General features: G+C 39.1%; 1 protein-coding gene across 3 annotated transcripts in view; it reads left to right on the top strand.

The window, feature by feature from the left end:
- PTCD2 (pentatricopeptide repeat domain 2) overlaps positions 1–17578 on the top strand; it is a 43725-nt gene that overhangs the window by 11879 nt on the left and 14268 nt on the right. For all 3 annotated transcript variants that reach the window (XM_032404244.1, XM_032404243.1, XM_032404245.1), the window contains exons 5-9: positions 791–869; positions 1307–1398; positions 3903–4016; positions 7642–7716; positions 14853–14966. In XM_032404244.1, the coding sequence (XP_032260135.1) occupies positions 791–869; positions 1307–1398; positions 3903–4016; positions 7642–7716; positions 14853–14966 (474 nt within the window). The remainder of the gene's footprint in view (positions 1–790; positions 870–1306; positions 1399–3902; positions 4017–7641; positions 7717–14852; positions 14967–17578) is intronic.

Genomic DNA, 17578 nt, shown 5'->3' with positions numbered 1-17578 from the left:
ATTGATACTTGAAATTACATTTTTACTTTTTTCACAGGTTTTACTCCCTTGTTCATTGTCTCCCATGCGAGAATTTAAGCTCTACTAGACTATAAGCCCCACTAGAGTTAGGGCAGGCTTATGTGTCTTGTTCATCATTTATTTTCAGCTCTTAGAACAGGGTCTGCATAGTAGGTTCTCAAAATAAGAACAAACTTGAGCAGGGCATTTAATGGCATATTTCAATAGCATGTGTTGTATTATCATGAGATTAAAAATGTTGAGAAAAAAATGTCAGGAACCACTTTTAGTGAATTATTTCAAAAAGTGAATTACTCTTTATTATTCATTTGCCAGAAGAGGATCATAGTTGTGTAAGACTCTCCTTGCTTAGTCTTCAAGCATGCTTATACCTGCCATTTCATATTAATATGCTGCCACCCACATTCCAGGACCACCCTTATCAGGGTGAATTGGCTTGTTTCTTTTCTCCTAGTCAGGAGAGCCATGTTTAATAAACACGTTCTTCAGTGTATTTTTGAAACTCAGAGAGCTCTTGCCATACCTCTTGTCTCTTGTTAGGTGTGCCCATTGCCAAAGGCATGACAGCCAAAAGAGTGGGCAGCATTTGAATTTTTTTAAAAAATAAATCCTGGTGTATCAGAAATTTATTAGAGAATTCAGGGAACCAAATGGATAAAGTATACACAAAAATAAGTCCTGGATAGAGAAGATGGAGTATAAGAATAAGTATTCACTAAATAGTTACAGCTTTTAACCAAACTGGTATTGTTTTGTTTTTTTTCATTAGCATTTACGAGGTTTCTTCTCAGATTCCACATCATTCAATATTTTGATAGATATGTTATTTATCAAAGGCAAGTATTCAAGTAAGTACTGGAATTTATGTTTGCTGAAAAATTCTGTCTTTGCTGGTATAGGTATAGCAGTTAGGAAAAACAGTGGACCATGCAAAAATGATGCTTATATTCATGATGAGTGGCTGAATTATGGAGATTTCATTCTTTTAAGTCTGAAAAACAACTTTATTGCATCTCATGTCATGCCTTAAGCTAAACACCCAGATTTTACTTATGTTGAAAGTATAATTGGTTTTTAAATATTAGTTCTTGCTGTATGACTTAATTTTTTTTTTTAATTTAGTTAATTGCTAAGTGACTTTGACAGATAGCTTTTATTGTGCTTCTGGAATACACTTTTCAGTAGATGGTACTGAACAGATTAGAACTCTGGGGATAAATAGCCAAGGACTCTGAACTCATTTGGATCCATTTAACACTGCCCACCCACTTGTCACTTTTGGTAGGTGCATTGGAAGTACTGATAGAGATGAAAAGCCAAGATGTGAAGTTCAACAAAGATACTTATGTCCTTGCTTTTGCGATTTGCTACAAATTGGTAAGAATGTCTTCCCTTAACTTTTAGAGCACTGTGGGTAGTGTTTGAGAGAGAATTTATTATTTTTTTTCTCTACAAAGAAAAACTTAGTTCCTCTGAAGTCTTTTTTTTCCATCTGGTACAGATATTTCCATTTTAAATGTGTTCTTTTTTAGAAAACTCAAGTTAGCCACATCACACAGTTTTATCATGGGAAAAGCAATTTTATCATCTTTCACCCTTCTCTGGCAATTGTGTAGATAGGGAGAACAAGAAATGGTATGCTGGGTTCAAGCTCTGCTGTAGAGTCAGTCAGTCCTCTTATTATCCGGCTCAAGCTAGACTCCACTAGGCAAGTCTTCTCTGTAGTTCTCTCCCGTGGAAATCTGACCATCCTTCATTGGTGAACTCAAGGGCTACTTTATTATTATCTGTAAATTTTTCAGTGGTTCAAAGTTGGAAGTAATGTCTATTGCCCCACATTCTCTAATTGTGCTCTATTTGTATCACCTATGTGACACTTACCACTGCCTGACGTTATTCTAAGTGAATGGACGTTTCATCCTCCCCCCTAGAGGTTAAGCTTGTGGCATTTTTGTATCCCAGCACCTAACAGCACGCTGGTATACAATTGATCTTTAGTAAATGTATGTGACATTAAAATGAACTCTTTGATGACAGAAAACATGACTTATAAGTCCATATGTCATTATTGTATCAGGATTGTTTTTTATACTTAGAAACTATTTCTCCCTCATTGATTGAATGAATCAGTGAATAAAGGATGACTGATAGAGCGCAGCGACCAAAGTTCTATGCATTACTTTAGACATTCATGTCATTTAAACTTTGGAAACTTAACAAAACCTTATTATGGCAAAAATGAAGGAACACCAGGCAAGGTGGAAGAACATGGGCCATTAAAACACTTCCCTGAAAATTGTAGCAATACCAATTTTCCAAAACAAGAGAGGCAGTAGGGTTATAGTGGAAAGAAAACCATCCTGGAAATTGAGAAACTTGAAGTCTAGTCTCAACTTTAGCATTAACTGGCTTTGAAGTGGTCACTTAATTTATTTGTAAAATGAAAGGGTTGAATTCAAGAGCCCCAAGCTTTTCCTATAAAAGGCCAGATAGTAAACGCTTTAGGCTTTAGAGGTCATGTATGGTCTCTACCACATATGATCTCTGTTGCACATTGTAATTTGTTTTTGTTCTTACAAACCTTTAAAAGTATGAAAACCATTTTTAGCCATAGGTTAGACTTGGCCCCTGAGGGTCTTAGTTGGCTCATCGCTAGATTATTAGGTAGTCCTTTCTTTATTTTTTAAAGATTTTATTTATTTATTTGAGAGAGAGAGTGTGTGTGTGAGTGGGGGCTGGGGCGGGGAGGCAGAAGGGGAGGGAGAGGGACAAGCAGACTCTGCTCTGAGTGCAGAGCTGGACACAAGGCTTGATCTCACAACCCTGAGATCATGACCTGAGCTGAAACCAAAAGTCAGACACTTAACTGACTGCACCACCCAGGCGTCCCTATGTCATCCTTCCCAGTTGTACCATTTTCTTCTTCTGTGAAACAGAAGGCCAACCAAACACACAACACTTAAGTGTCAGCTTATTCAGCACTGTAACACTGAGCTTTCTGACCTTTTTAGAGATGCCTCCCTGAGTGTATAATAAAGTGGAGAGAATTTAATTATGCTATTTAGGAAGGCCAGATGACATTTCTCCCCTATGTTGTGTCTAAAATAACTTGTTTTACTCAGTGGAGATGAGAGTTGAAAAATTGAAATAGTCAGCCATTACAAATTACAGATCAATTCTGGGAACTGCCTTTGCTCATCAAATTCAGTTTTTACTTTAGGTTTTGAGTTGTGAATTGTGTCATGACAGATAGACATAGATGCAAAGCTAATGCTGTTTTCATAAACCTAATCCACCTATAGCATGTACAAAGGAAGAAGATTCAGTTTTACCATTGCTGTCTGCTGGTTTGTGTGTTGTTCATGTTCGTGGATTTGTTTTTAAGGTTTCTATTTTCATGGGATTCTTTCATGGCTTACATTCATGTAAGTGTTCACGTTTTCAAGTATTTTACTTACATGGATATTTTCAGATTGGAAATTCCCTCAGGAAAACTTTTTAGTGTTGCTAAGCTTTACACTATTATTTAATATAGTAACAAACTGAGATTTTACACCTTTACATTATGGTACTTATGTCTAGAAACCAGTCTGCCCAGATACAAAGAGACCTGTACACTTGGTGGTCAAAAAGCCCCAATTCAGAAAATTGACAAAGGGCTTTACAAATGAAGTTAATGTAGACATTTGAACTGCTAATGTGTAGATAATTAGGTCTGTTTGCAAGTAGTGTCTATATGGGGCTTAATCTCTTAAGTGGCTTGAGATAGGCTCTGGGAAATTCTTACAAAAGGAAATCTGAAATACTGAACACTATTAATCATTTTATTAAACTTCAAGGTGCATGACATTTATTTACTGAGCAATTCTGTCTCCTGCCAGAATAGCCCTGAATCTTTGAAAATCTGTACTACATTAAGAGAAGAAGCCCTGATCAAAGGAGAAGTCCTCTCCAGGAGAGCATCTTGTTTTGCTGTGGCATTAGCTCTGAATCAGGTAAGGCTTTGGGGTGCACATTCGTGAGTCAAGACTGGGAAGACTTGACTGCCTTCATTTGTTCTTGTTTTTATTTATTTTTCCCTTCTGACTGTATCCTAAAGAAAAAGTTCCCATAAAAAGACCAATGCCTTTGGTGCCATGGCAACCTACATCCGTATCTGTGCCTCCAAAGGATGTTTTGTTTGCAGTTGAGGACCTACCATGCATTGCTACTTAGAAGGGGCTGGCCAAGATTCTGGGGAGACTCAGTGAGGGAAGCTCTACTCTGAGAGAAATTTCTCAAGTAATTCAAGTGAAAATTTCAAATGATTGATTTACTATGTAATATTTTCAGAACAGTTTAACTTAATGCTCTCCATAGTGAAATTTACCTCAGATGAATGAGGAATCCTGGGTCAACTCACTGTTTAAGTGGGGTCATCTTACATTTCTTAGTTCAACCCAAATACTCTTATTTGGAAGCAGTTTCAGTGATCTTTTAGCCCCCGCCCCCCGCCCCGTCTCTGGACAAATAAATGGAGGCAACTGAGGTCAGAGAGAGAAGAGAGGACCTCCCTGCTGTCACAAGCAGTAAAGGACAGTTAGAGCTGGAACCCTGGAATACCCCTCTTCTTGAAGAGCCCTTCCCAAGAGGTCCTATTCCAAGGCTTAAGAAAATGTGAAATATGTTAAACATTTCATATGTGGTAGAAGAAGATATTAGGGCAGCAAAAATAACCAAGCCAGTTTATTTATCCAGCTGGTAAAATATGGCTAGAGAACCCTTGTTTATCATTAATTAGAAATGAAAATATCAAGGAGATCTATTTGCATCTCCTGCTAGGGAAGTCATTGAAAGACAAAGACTGAAAAGGATACACAGTTGCTAGTTTCTGCTGCTTTAACTTTCTAAGTTTGCCTGTCTGGCCAGGGGGATTGCTTTGTCCGAATTTGTCATGAGCTGAAGGAGATGAATTAAAGTCCCTTTTTAAGAATGTTTGTTTCTTTTTGTAGCTCCTGTAGTTTTTTCCTTTATGTGTGTTTAAGTTATGCCATTTGGTGCATATATATGTACAGTTATGATATAACACTGATGCATTTATCATTGTGAATCTGTCACTATAGCATTACAAAGTGCCTCTCTTGGTCTTGTTTCATGCTTCCACTCTAAATTTCACCTTGCCTGATGTTAATATCTCTTTATGCCTCTTTGGTTTAATTGGGTTTGTATTTGCCTCCTATACACCTTTTCCTATCCTTTTATTTGCAGTCTTTCTGAATTGGTTTGTTTTTGTGTATCTTGTACACTACATAGATTTGAACTTTGTTTCATGATACACTGCTAGTCTTTCTTTTAACTTAACCCATCTAGATAGACATGTCATGTTTAATTTTAGGTTTCAGTTATGCTTTGTTTTTATAACTTTTAAAATTACTTCTAACATGTAGTGGTTTTCTTTGTTTTGGTTTGTGTTTTTGCTTTAGTGGTTACTTTAAAACCATAACTTGATTTAATATGCTTAGTCCTCTGATTACCTTTGCTGTACCTTGTTAATTCCCTAATGTAAGTAATGCTGAAATTAGTATATTTCCTCTTTTTTCCCTCATTTTCCTTCTTCTCCACCACCCAATTCTGGTTGACACACTACCTTTCATAGTACTCATTTTTCTCTTAAGTGTGCTTGATTTGTCAGCTTTAAATGCTATTTTTCTGACCCTATGTAATAAAGACAAGGCAATAGGTGTACTTTCTCTTACATTCTTTCTCCATTTGTCTTCATTATCTGAGAATATAACACTTGTGCTCTGTTCTGTAATCATATTCCCCACATTTGTTTTGGTCCTGTATGTATTTAAATATATATTCTTACATATATTTAAATATATTTATATATTTAAAAATATTCATTTACTATTGGTTTTCCAGTCATCTCTTTGTTGATTGAAATGTGTCTTCTAGTAAAGTATCTTCCTTCTTCAGAGGAAAAGTATTCCCCAAGTTCTTGGTATTTAAAATTATTTGCCTGGTTTTTTGGCTTGAACTACATTTTGACCAGATATAAAATTTTGAAGTGACACTTGTTTTTCTTGAGGTTTTTCTATGCATTGCTCTTCTGTCTTATAGTATAGAATATTGCTGTGGAGAAATCTGAAGCCTGTCTGATTTTTTTATTTTCCTGCTTCTGAGTTACTTGATCTTGTTTGTTTTTCTCATTATTGTCCTCTGTATCCGTGGAAACATTTCTCTGTTGGGGTTTCTTCATCTGCCGGTTCTTTTCTGATTTTGTTTCTTTCTGATTTTTATATCCCTTTTCTCACTGTTTTGTTCCTCCTAGTGTCTTTATATAGATCATGTGCTGGCACATTTTTGAGTACTCGTCATTGAAAGCAAGTTTCTTAGACCAACCGCTTACAGAAGATTCATGTCAGAGAGAGACCAGAGCCATGTTGCCATGCTCCAGACTAGAAGGAATTTTTTTTATGTATGCATTTTGTCTGCATAGGCTTTATTTCTCCCTGGCTAATGGGAATAGGCACGGAGGCGGTTTTCAATGAAAAATCTCATTCTCTGACACTGCCGTAACAACGGTCTGTTTCCTGCAAATATGCCTTATCTGTTTAAATTTTTGATTGGCCTCACCTTTGCCACAAGAAGGGTCCAGAGGATTTCTCATAGTCCTAAATTCCATTACCATTACTGTAAACGGAATTCAGGTTTTGTACCTCAGGGGTGCCCTTAACATTTGAGAACTACTTGGTGGGCTCTTGCTAAGATAGGCAGCAGTGGTCTCTGCACACCGCTTTGTCCAGATCTTACCCCTGTGCTCCGTCTCCTATGTTGTTGCCAGTGCTTCCATCTCTTCTGTGGCTTGGACCTTCTTCTAATGATGTCAGAGATAGAGTTTGCATTTCTGCTTCTCAATCTTGTTTTTTTTTTTTTTTTTAAGTCTTCCAGTGGGATACGGACAAATGCCAAATTTATGCCTCCATCTTAAAAACTGGAACACAGGCAGGTTATTAAAACATTGAGTAATCTTCAGCTTTGGAATGCATAGATCACCGAATGAAAGGCACAGCATTGGGAATATAGTCGATGGCATTGTAATAGCACTGTATGGTGACAGATGGCAGCTACGCTTGTGGCGAGCACAGCATACTGTATAGAGTTGTTGAATCACTATGTTGTGCACCTGAAACTGCTATAACATTGTGCGTCAACTCTACTTTAATAAAAATAAAATATTTTGGAAGCTATTTTTAAAATTCAGTAATATGCAACTGTAGGAAACATTCTATAGAAAGTTCATTTTTGATTACCAAAAAAACCTTTTCTTTGTGGACTTCAAAACCCCTGGGGCACCATGAACAGGAATATCCTACTATACTTAAATGATCTTTATGTGGGTCGCCTGGGTGCCTCAGTTGGTTAAAAGTCTGCCTTCAGCTCAGATCATGATCCCGGGGTCCTGGGATCAAGTCCCGCATTGGGCTCCCTGCTCAGCGGGGGTCCTGCTTCTCCCTCTGCTGCTCCCCCTGCTTATGCTCTCTGTCAAATAATTAAATCCTTTAAAAAAAAAAATCTTTATGATAGCAGAGGAATGTTCATATGATTTGGAGTATAACTTGTTTTTCTTTCTTCTAGAACCAGGTGGCGAAAGCTATATCCATTTTTTCCCAAATCATGAAGCAAGAAAACATAGTCTGCACTAATTTAAATGTAAGTGACTTCTTTATTGTTTAAAGTAAGGCTTGAAAGGTGGTAAAATGATGTCTAGATTTTTTTTATATAGGTATGATGAATTTTGATCTCCCAAGATCTTGATTCAATTCAGTGATTTATTGAGCTCTGTGTTACAGTATAGGCCCTGTAACAGGAGTCAATACAGACATTTATAAATAGGTAGAAAATGTAGATATGCTCAGATATAAGATGTAGCTAAATGCTGCAGGCATAACACATGACCACAGAAGGCTCTAGATACAGAGAGGAAGGAGGTGGTCTCTATTTTCTCTTGACTAAGACTTGAGAAAAATCTTTGTGCTAATTTCATCCGATTCATGGTACCTAACGTAGGGAGTTAGTATACCTATGGTGCATAAAATAGTGCTTGACATGGTAAGCACTCAGTATATGTTAGCTGTTTTCATTCTATGTTGCCAGCCTGCCATGGCCCATCTGCCCCAGTAAGCGGTGAGTCATCCACACCTTCCTGGAGCAATGAAAAAGACTGGGAGACTCTGTGGTCATTAGAGACATCATGTGCCCCACTCAGCTGGCCCCTACTGAGGCCCTGCTTATGGTGACTATACTTGTGTTATGGGGTGTTGAAAAGGAAGCCCCTAACTTCCAAGAACTTAGTCTCCTGAAACATTAAGGGGTCAAGATGAGGAAAACATTGTCAAAAGAAGAGAAATGTGTTAACACCAATATGGGATGAACTAGGATAAGGGCTCACAGCCAGTGCAATGTTGCAGCATGGGGAGTGAAGGGCTGGCCAGTGTGAACAGACTGAGCATATCTCAGGGAGGAGAGAATTGCTGAGCAGTGTCTGAGGGAGGACAGGGCCATGGGATTGGAGGGCTGAGGGTGAAAGGGCATTCTGTGTTGGGAGATTAGTTTTGCTGAGGGTTCCATTTAAAAGAATGTAAACTTTTAATCGTAACCACTTCTTACTAACCTTGAGCTCATCCTTAGGCAACTTACTTAAACTCTATGGTCCCCATTTTCCTTTTATCTGACACAGCAGTAGTAATAAATATATTACTGTCTTTTCATTATGAAAATTGAAAGACTAATGCATTTAAAGTAGTTAACACAGTACCTGGCATGTAATCAGTGTTCAGTGAATGCTTGGTAATACCAGTTTTATTTGTTTGAAATGAAGTGTGTTAAATAAAGAGGAATATTTATATTCAACAAATCCTAGAACCTAGTGAGTAGGAATTGGGCATAACGCCAAGGTTCCATGGTTTTCATTTCTTCCATAGTGATTATCCTCAAATGTCACCCCCAGACCAGTGCCCAGATGACTTTCAAGAGAAGGACTAGATGAGCCTTTATGGTAAACTTTGGAGAATAAGGTTGCCAAGACGTCTGAGATAAGAATACCTTTTCAAAGTCCGTTCATGTGAGGGAAAGATGAGCCTAGGGAACCAGAAAGATAGGCACAGTGATAATAGAGACCCTGGAAAAAGGATGGTTTTGGAAGGGAAGAGACTAAATACTAGGAAAGTATCCAAAAAGAGATCTTGCAGTTTTTAAAGGACATGAGCCTAGAGGGGGGATGAATGTCAGAGCTGTCAGTTAAGAGCTCATCTGTATAAAACCAGCAGTGGATCTGATGGGAACTGACAAATGCCACAAAAAAGGGAAGAGAACCCAGGAGTGAGTTTAATAAGACATCAGTGGTGAGGCAGAGGAATTATCAGAAAAAGGGAAGAAATAGCACCAGTGTATAGAAACCCCGTCAGAGCCTGCTGCAGACAGCCCCTATCCCAAGACTGCATGCCTATGCAGAAACTGCAGGTCAGAGCAGATGGGTCAGCCTGAAAAGCTCACAGGCATAAGCAGATCTGGGAGGTCGAGGTGGCAAAGGTCCAGAGTCCAGAAGTTCCAGTCGTTTGAGCCAACAATATCAGTAAGCCAAACACGTTAGGAAGCCTGGTCTTCCAGCAGGTGCCGTATGTGTCGTACCTTCTTCTCTGCTTCCTACTGGATTTGGACAGCTCTGGGTACCCAAGTATATCATTCCTTCTGAGAGAGAGAGTGGCCTGCAGGTGAACTCATTTCATGATTGGGACTGAAGTAGAATTGCTAGCATTTCAGGTGGTTCATCGCATTATGTGGGAAAGAGGTACACGAGAGTGTGGGGAGAGGAGTGTTCTATGGATCAATGGTAGCTTTTCTTAGAGTTGAAGTGAGGTTGGAGGGATCAATAAGGATTGGTGGTGAGAAATTGAAGAGATACAGATCAGCAGAGTTTTAATTCAGCTAGCTACTTAATACTCATTGGCTCATTTTATAGGATACTGTAGAAACAATATCTGGCCATATCATACATGTGGAAAATGGAGATTCAAAGAGTAAATAAATCACCTAAGTCCTTGAAGCTAATTATGTAGCAGAGTCAGAGTTTTAACACAAATATGTTTGACTACAAAGTCAAGGCGTTTCCCCACCACTTAAGACCTAGAGAGACAAGGGTTGTGTCTTTTTTTTATCCAGGATTGGGATTAGCTGCCCCTTCTGAGGATGAAAAGGACATAGGATTGGATGTCAAAAAGCCAAGTTGCCGGTAGTACACGGTACTCCATGTCCTTGAGTTTAGATGCTTCATTTTTTGCAATCCTTGGCTATCTGTTGCAGTGGTTAGGAGAATCTAGTAATAATTTTTTTTTTCATATGAGAAAGTGCTTTGTTGGAAATAAAGCATAGGCTGCTGAGAATGAAGCTATCGATTCATAGTAAGAGGAGAAGTCCAGAGCATGGTGGGAATATGCTCATGAGCCATAGCAGCAGGAGTAGCTCCTGTTCTCTGAGAGCTAGAAAGGAAAGGTAGCCGATTAAACTTGGTGGAATGCGCATGTTTTGGGCAAGCACCCTGTAAGGAACCTTGAACTGATCTTGAATATGAATCGTCCCCTCCATGAATTGGGTCACAGAAGTATATGTTGTTCAGAAACTTAAAGACCATTTTATTGTTTAAAAATGCTCACTCAGGAACTTTTTCCAAATGTCCAATCTAAGTTTGTCATATTTCAGTGTAAACCTGGTTTGGCTTCCTTAGGGATATTGAAAAAGAGATGGTTGCCGTTCTCAGGTTTAATAACCTTTCAGATTCAGATCTCTGTTATTAGAGCAGGTTTTTAAAAACTGATTTAATGGGCCCTAGCTTCTCTAAGGCTGAGTCATCTACTTAGAATCCTTAAGGGCAATTTGTTAATTATTAAGAAATGGAAACCTCACAAATAGGCTGAGTAGAAAGTCTGTTCAGTCAGTAGTAGCAGAAATAAATGAAGTTTTTTTTCTGATCTACTTTAAAAATTAATGTCTTATACTAAAATTTTTTCCTGCTGCCATTTAGAATTTGAACTCACCTAATTTTCCCCCCTCAACTTAATTTTCTTTTCATCAAAATTGCTCCTGCTGCCAATATGACCCAGAGGGCCTGATTTTCCATTTTCCCAACTAATACTTGCTACACACTGAATTGATTTAGCAGATGATCTCATTGAGGCACATGCATGTTGGCTCTGCTCTCTGAATTTAAACCCATCAATCTCAAAAGAACTATAGTCCCCTCTTTAGCAGTGTTGATCAATATCAAAGGATTAATTTCCACTTCTAAATATGTTTGAAAGTAGCCAAGACCAACATGGGGTAGCTTTCCACTGATGCTATTTGAATTCTAATCATGTCTCTAGAAATAAAGCACGTCTCCAAATGGACACCCATTTTGGAATTGAATTACCTTGCAGGGGAATTGGCAGTTGGTTAGTTTTGCTGCTTTTATCATTATTTGTTAACACAGATAAATGTTTTAATGCCCCTTTCTCCAGTCACTAAGGTCACCCTAAAGTTAGAGCCCACGCTAGGAAGTCTCCTAGGCTGCATGGGGGTAGGCAAGGAGACAGAACTCATTTCTCATAAATCTCTTTGTGACAGCATCTCGCCTGTATGTGGAAGTTAAGAATTGCATTTTAGTTGAGAGTAATGTAGACCTGAGAAAAATAAGAATCTATACAAATGAGCAGCTTTGTTCTTCCATGTAGAAAACCAGAGATGGTCAGTTTGGGTCTGGTGTGACATTTTATGGTAACATCAGGAACCCAGCCTCTTTCTGTATTTTCACAACACCATCCTGAGCATATGATTTCCATCCATTACACCTTTTCCAGCAAGAAGTAAGAAGAATGGAGGACAAAGAAATTAGGCCCCTTTGTGGATGCTTTCCCAAATGTCTCACCCAGCCACTTGTACTTACATGTTACTGGCAAGAACATAATCCTGTGACCATACCTAGTAGAAAGAAACCTGAGAAATATAGTCTTTGAGTTTTGTACATGACAGCATCAGTTGAAGTTAGGGAGTTCCGTTAGTCAAAAAAAAAGGGCGGGGGGGGATGGATATTATTTAGAAAACTAGCAGTCTCTACTGCACTATGATATTCTACTTCAAATATAGCAAACTTGAAAAAGACGAAATGCAAATTACTGCATGGTCAGGGCTTCTCTTCTTTTGGTCAAAGGCATCCAATGATTTGTGAACATTTCTTGAGGTTTCAGAAAGTCAGAGGGGCAGGAAGTGTCCTTCCGTAGTTGTTTGAATAGTTTTTCTTACCTAAATTCCCCCTATTCCTTGCTAATTTTCCTAGCCTTTTGTTTGAAATCTGTAAGATTAAAGCAGTGTGCTGTACTTCGATCTAGTTTTCCTTAACCATAACCTAAGGTTTCAGCCTGAGATAAGCACTCCTAGCTTTACATTTTTTCTTGGCTTTTCATCAGTAACTACCTCATCTATATTGCCCTTCATCAGTATATTTCGAGGTTATTGATCTCGACTCTTGAAATCCCTTCTGAATCAGAGATAGTTGCTGGAGGCAGGGAGGGAAATTGGGAAAACTTAAGAAGAGATGTTGAAATCTTCCAGGAGCACATCATTAATAGTTTCTAGCATGGAGCTCCAGGAGGTTTATCTGTGTAAATTGCTAGGGGACCTCAGCTCTCCTTCTCATTCATTATTGTAGAGGGTCTACTAGGTGCCAGGCACTAGAGACATAACATGTAACAAGGTCGACTTCTCCTTGCCCTCAATAGGACAGCTGCCAACCCAGTCAGTTGTTTTTTATTAACAAGAGTTTGAAGTACTATTGGGAGTCAGAGATTTTACCCTACTTTTAAGCTAATGAGTTAACCTTCCATAGTTCCGTGGATACTAGTAGAGTTCACAAGGCACCGAGAGGAAAAGGACAGTTTATTAATTAGAGCAGTAGTAGTAGCCAGAACATTAGCATTTTGCATCAGTTTCTTGAACCCAATTCCCACAGGATAACACAAGGTCTGTATTCCTCTTATACATACAGGAGGTTATAGTTTAAGAGAGGAATCTTGAATTTGGAGAACTCAAATCTCTCAAAATGGGCAGTAAGCATGCCTGCTCTTTTCTCTGCTTGTGGCACTGTGTATGTCTTTCCAGGGTGTTGGTTATACGAATATCCTTGAAAAAATAGTCTGGACTAAAGGCAATCAGTACTTCTGCTTGAATGTGAGAAACCTGTGGAGTGTTGCTTCCTAATGAAAGGTGTGCTCATGATTTTGCCTTTGCTTTAGAACACTGAACTTACATCAGATTCTTTGGATTTAGTCTTCTTGGAATCATTTCATTCTGTTCTTTGGGACCAAAGATAACCCCTCATCTTGATCAACTGCTCAACAAACTTAAATTGTTATAAAATGGACTATAGAAAGAACTTAGCTGGTTTGCTATAAAAAAAGAAATAGCTCTTCCAGAAACACTACTTTCCAAAGGATCAAGAGCCTTTAAAATGTTTACCTCCTTTGACTTAGTAATTTCACTTCTGGGAAAATCAAGTCTTAGAAATTAACAAGTTTTTTTTTTTAATGTATGCACATTTATCAATATATTGAAGAGTGGTATTGCTTAAATTAATGAATCGTTGTATGTATATGATGGATTGCTATGCATTCATTATTAAAAATGAGTTATTCTATAATTTCTTAATGAGAAAATATTCATTGTATAAGAATTGTATAATAAAGAAAGTAAATTATAATTTCGTGTATTACCTTCCAAGTATATTAAACAGTGGATAACATTAGTTGGGGAATTCTGGCTTATTCTTATTTTCTTTAACCTTTTCTGTATTTTTCAAATTGTACTAGTGAATACTGGTAACGAGGGGGGGAAATGAGTGTGTTTTTTTTTAAAGATTTTATTCATTTATTTGAGAGAGTGTGAGAGAGAGAAAGCACCAGAAGTGGGGAGGGTCAGAGGGAGAAGCAGACTCCCTGCTGAGCAAGAAGCCTGATGCAGACTCAATCCTGGGACTCCAGGATCATGACCTGAGCCAAAGGCAGATGAGCCACCCAGGCGCCCAGGAAATGTGTTTTTTTTTTTCTTGTGTTAATTGTGTCTGTCTGATGGAAGGTAGTTTAGTGGTACCAAAGTACAGTACCCAGTTTTGAAAGTTCCTTTATTGCTGCAGTGTAAATAGGAGTACCTCATTAAGCCTTGAACCAGCTTCCGCTTTATACCTGCAGCAACTGATTTGCCTACAATTTCCAAACCTAAATAAATAAACAAAGGTAAAGGTATCTTTTGCCCCAGAGTCAATCTTACAAGATTGTGTGATTGTCCTCTCCTCTGAATCTAGAAGGAATAGGGAGGAAGAAACTGATAGTAATGTTTGAGTACCTCCTGTGTGCTGGCATTTTATTCGACGTTCACAGTAACTCAGATGTGAGATGTAAACCTGTTTTCCTCATTTTACAAATACAGAAGTTGGAAGAGATTAAATACATGGCCAGAGTCATAGAGCTGGTAATGGCCCATGCCAGGATTCAAGCCCAAACATGCCAAACTCCACAATCCCTTTTTTCTGCATTTCTACTTTTAAGCAAGTTTTGAAATTGAGGTGTTTTGATTAGCTATTGGAAAATAAGTTTTGGCTGATAGACATATATTCGAAGCATTTTTGAACTTGTGCAAGAGAATGAATTAGGAAATAACATGTAAGCAGGTAGATGCCTATAAATGTAGGCTTGTGTAGCGGGGTACATATCTCATTGTTGAACACTGGCTCAGTCTTGTTTCTGCTTGTTCTTTGTATTCAGATTTTGATTCATATCCAGGCAAATATGTTGAAAACCCTGATAGAGATACTAACGGATGCTGCAGAGGGAAATTTATCAAAATTTGTGAGAAGACGGGAGTTCTCAGAAGAAGTGGTGAGTATGTGATTGCTGCAGAAATCATTTAAAGGTGAAAGGGCTCTCATTAAAATGTGCACTTACTGTCTTCATTCTCCAGGCTGCCACCTTAAAGAGTGTCAAATATGACAACCTCTCTCTTCTTCCTGTTATAAGACTTCTGTGTTTGGGTGCAACAATTTTTTTCTTGCAACAGAAAATGCCCTCTGAAATTCTAGAAAAACTTTGTCCTTTTACATTATTCTCACCATTCTGCTCCCCCCCCACACACACACTGTTTTCCTGGGTCCCGGCTCCCCTTTTCTCTTTCCTTTCTCCTCAAGCTCCAGTGCCTTCTCCCCACCCCACCCCCCACCCCTGCTTCCTGTTTCATGGAGGAAATGGAAGCAATCAACAGAGAACTGCTGCCTCACGGACAACCTCTTCCTGTCCCTGTGTGCTCAGCTTCCCTGCTGAGGCCGTGGTGACTACACACACCTCTCTAGAGCAGGTTCCCCCATTGAGCCCCAGAGCCCATCCCTCTGACCCATTGCAGGGCATCAGTTCAAAAGATGTCTTACTCTCTTTTGAGCATCATTAACATCCCCTTCCCTGTGGATCATTCTTATCAGCAATCAGCTACAGTATCTCTCATCCTAAGAAAAAAGTCTTGGGCGCCTGGGCGGCTCAGTCGTTTAAGCATCTGCCTTCAGCTCAGATCATGATCCCAGGGTCCTGGGATTGAGCCCTGCATTGGGCTCCCCACTCCTCAGGGAGCCTGCTTCTTCCTCTGCCTCTGCCCCTCCCCCTGCTCACTCACGCGCTCTCGTGCTCTCTCTCTCAAATAAAAGTCATTAAAAAAAAAGTCTCTCCTACTTAAACAAATGAAAAAGACATGCTGTGGTTGAGATAGGAAGACTCAACCCCATAAAATCAGTTCTTCCCAAGTGATTATGATAATATAACCTCCTAATAAAAGTGTCATTAGGTTTTTTTCTCTAGTTAAGGTTTACTAGAAAGAACAAACTAGCAAGAATAACTGGGAAGAGGTACTAGACCTGCCAGATATTAAACCATATTAAAGCTTTTATAATTAGAACTGTGGTTTTAGGTACTGAATAGACCAACTAATGCAAAACTATAAAACAAAATTAAATAAAAATGATAAGCAATTTCCAAACATTGAAAGCAAAGGGAAGTGACTGAACCCATATCTCACATTGATGGCTTAAGCACACAAAGAGGACAGGATGCCTGGGTGGCTCAGTCGGTTAAGCATCTACCTTCAGCTCAGGTCATGATCCCAGGGTCCTGGGATTGAGTCCTGCATCCGGCTCCTCGCTCAGCAGGGAGCCTGCTTCTCCCTCTCCCTCTGCTGCTCCCCCTGCTTGTGTGCTCACTCACTCTCTCTCTCTGACAAATAAATAAAATCTTAAAAAAAAAAAAGCACACAAAGAGGAGTTACTGTAAGTCATTTGAAATTCAGTAATTTGTACATCTATAGCTAAAGGGAAAAAAAAACTGTAAGGAAATCATAAATTACTGGCAGTGATCAGTTTGTTAGTAATGATTGGTATTGTCATTTTGACTTATGAAGGGGCCTGTTGATTGGTTCTTCCTCCCTCCCTTGCCTTTTGATAGTACAGGTCCCCCTGGCACCTGAGATGGCACGGTTGGCGGTGGAGCACCGCGGGCTCCTTTCTCCCCCTCTGCCACACTGTTGCCCTCCCAGCCCCTTCCCGTTTTCACACTTCCACCCAAAGGCTTCTTCCTGCTGGCAGAGGGAGCTTGTCAGGAAACTAACGGGATACGATTAATTTAAAGCTTCTTTCTATTCAAATTCTTAGCTTTCTGTAGGTTGTGATCCACCCAAACCCTTTCGGAGTGTGTTTAAAAAATGTAGGGGAACTGGAAATGCAAGCAGGTTTTAAAGTGCACGGTTGTGTGCATCCATTACTGACACAACTTCAGTTTTCTCAATAGCACTGATGTCAATCACTCTACTGAGACCTGCTCCATCAATATGTTGTCCAATTATATGACTAAAGCATCCAAACAAACTCCACATTGAAAAATACTGATTTTTATCTGATTTTCCCCCCCAAAGTCTGTAAGACTGATTTACTTAAAAAGCTCCGCCTGTAGTTGCGTGTATTCCCTGGCTGTTGTGAGGCCGCGCGGGGAACTGCTATTGAGAAAGAAATGACTCCTCTGGCTCCAGCAGCCTTTGAGCCGGCTCTAAGGATGCTTGTGAGGGTGCGTGTGGAGGCCCTTACACTGGAAAACTTGCACCTTACAAATGCACTGTTGAGTGTTGATACCAACAGTTATTAAGGATGACTCGTGTGTGGGCAGAAGGTGCTGTTACACCACCAGAGGAGTGTTGAACAGAATTATTGATTTTCTTAATTACTGTGACTAAAACCACTCCAAACGTCAGCTGTTGCTTCATTGATTTCTTTTTTGAAACTAAACTAACAATGGAGTAGAATCTCTTTTCTGCTTAAACTGTAGAATGATCCTAATGACACCATTTGATATTTGTGTAGTGATAGGAGAGAACTGATGTGGTATATGCACTTAGAGCAAGGTTGTCTCCAGCTTGGTATATTCGCTTGGCTGCTTTTGGAAACCATGTGCTTCACCTTAAG

This window comes from Phoca vitulina, unplaced genomic scaffold (assembly GCF_004348235.1).
Source record: "Phoca vitulina isolate PV1807 unplaced genomic scaffold, GSC_HSeal_1.0 scaffold6, whole genome shotgun sequence".
Taxonomy (NCBI): Eukaryota; Metazoa; Chordata; class Mammalia; order Carnivora; family Phocidae; genus Phoca; species Phoca vitulina.
Note: the sequence above shows the minus strand (reverse complement) of the source record. Positions and strands in the feature narration are given on the sequence as shown.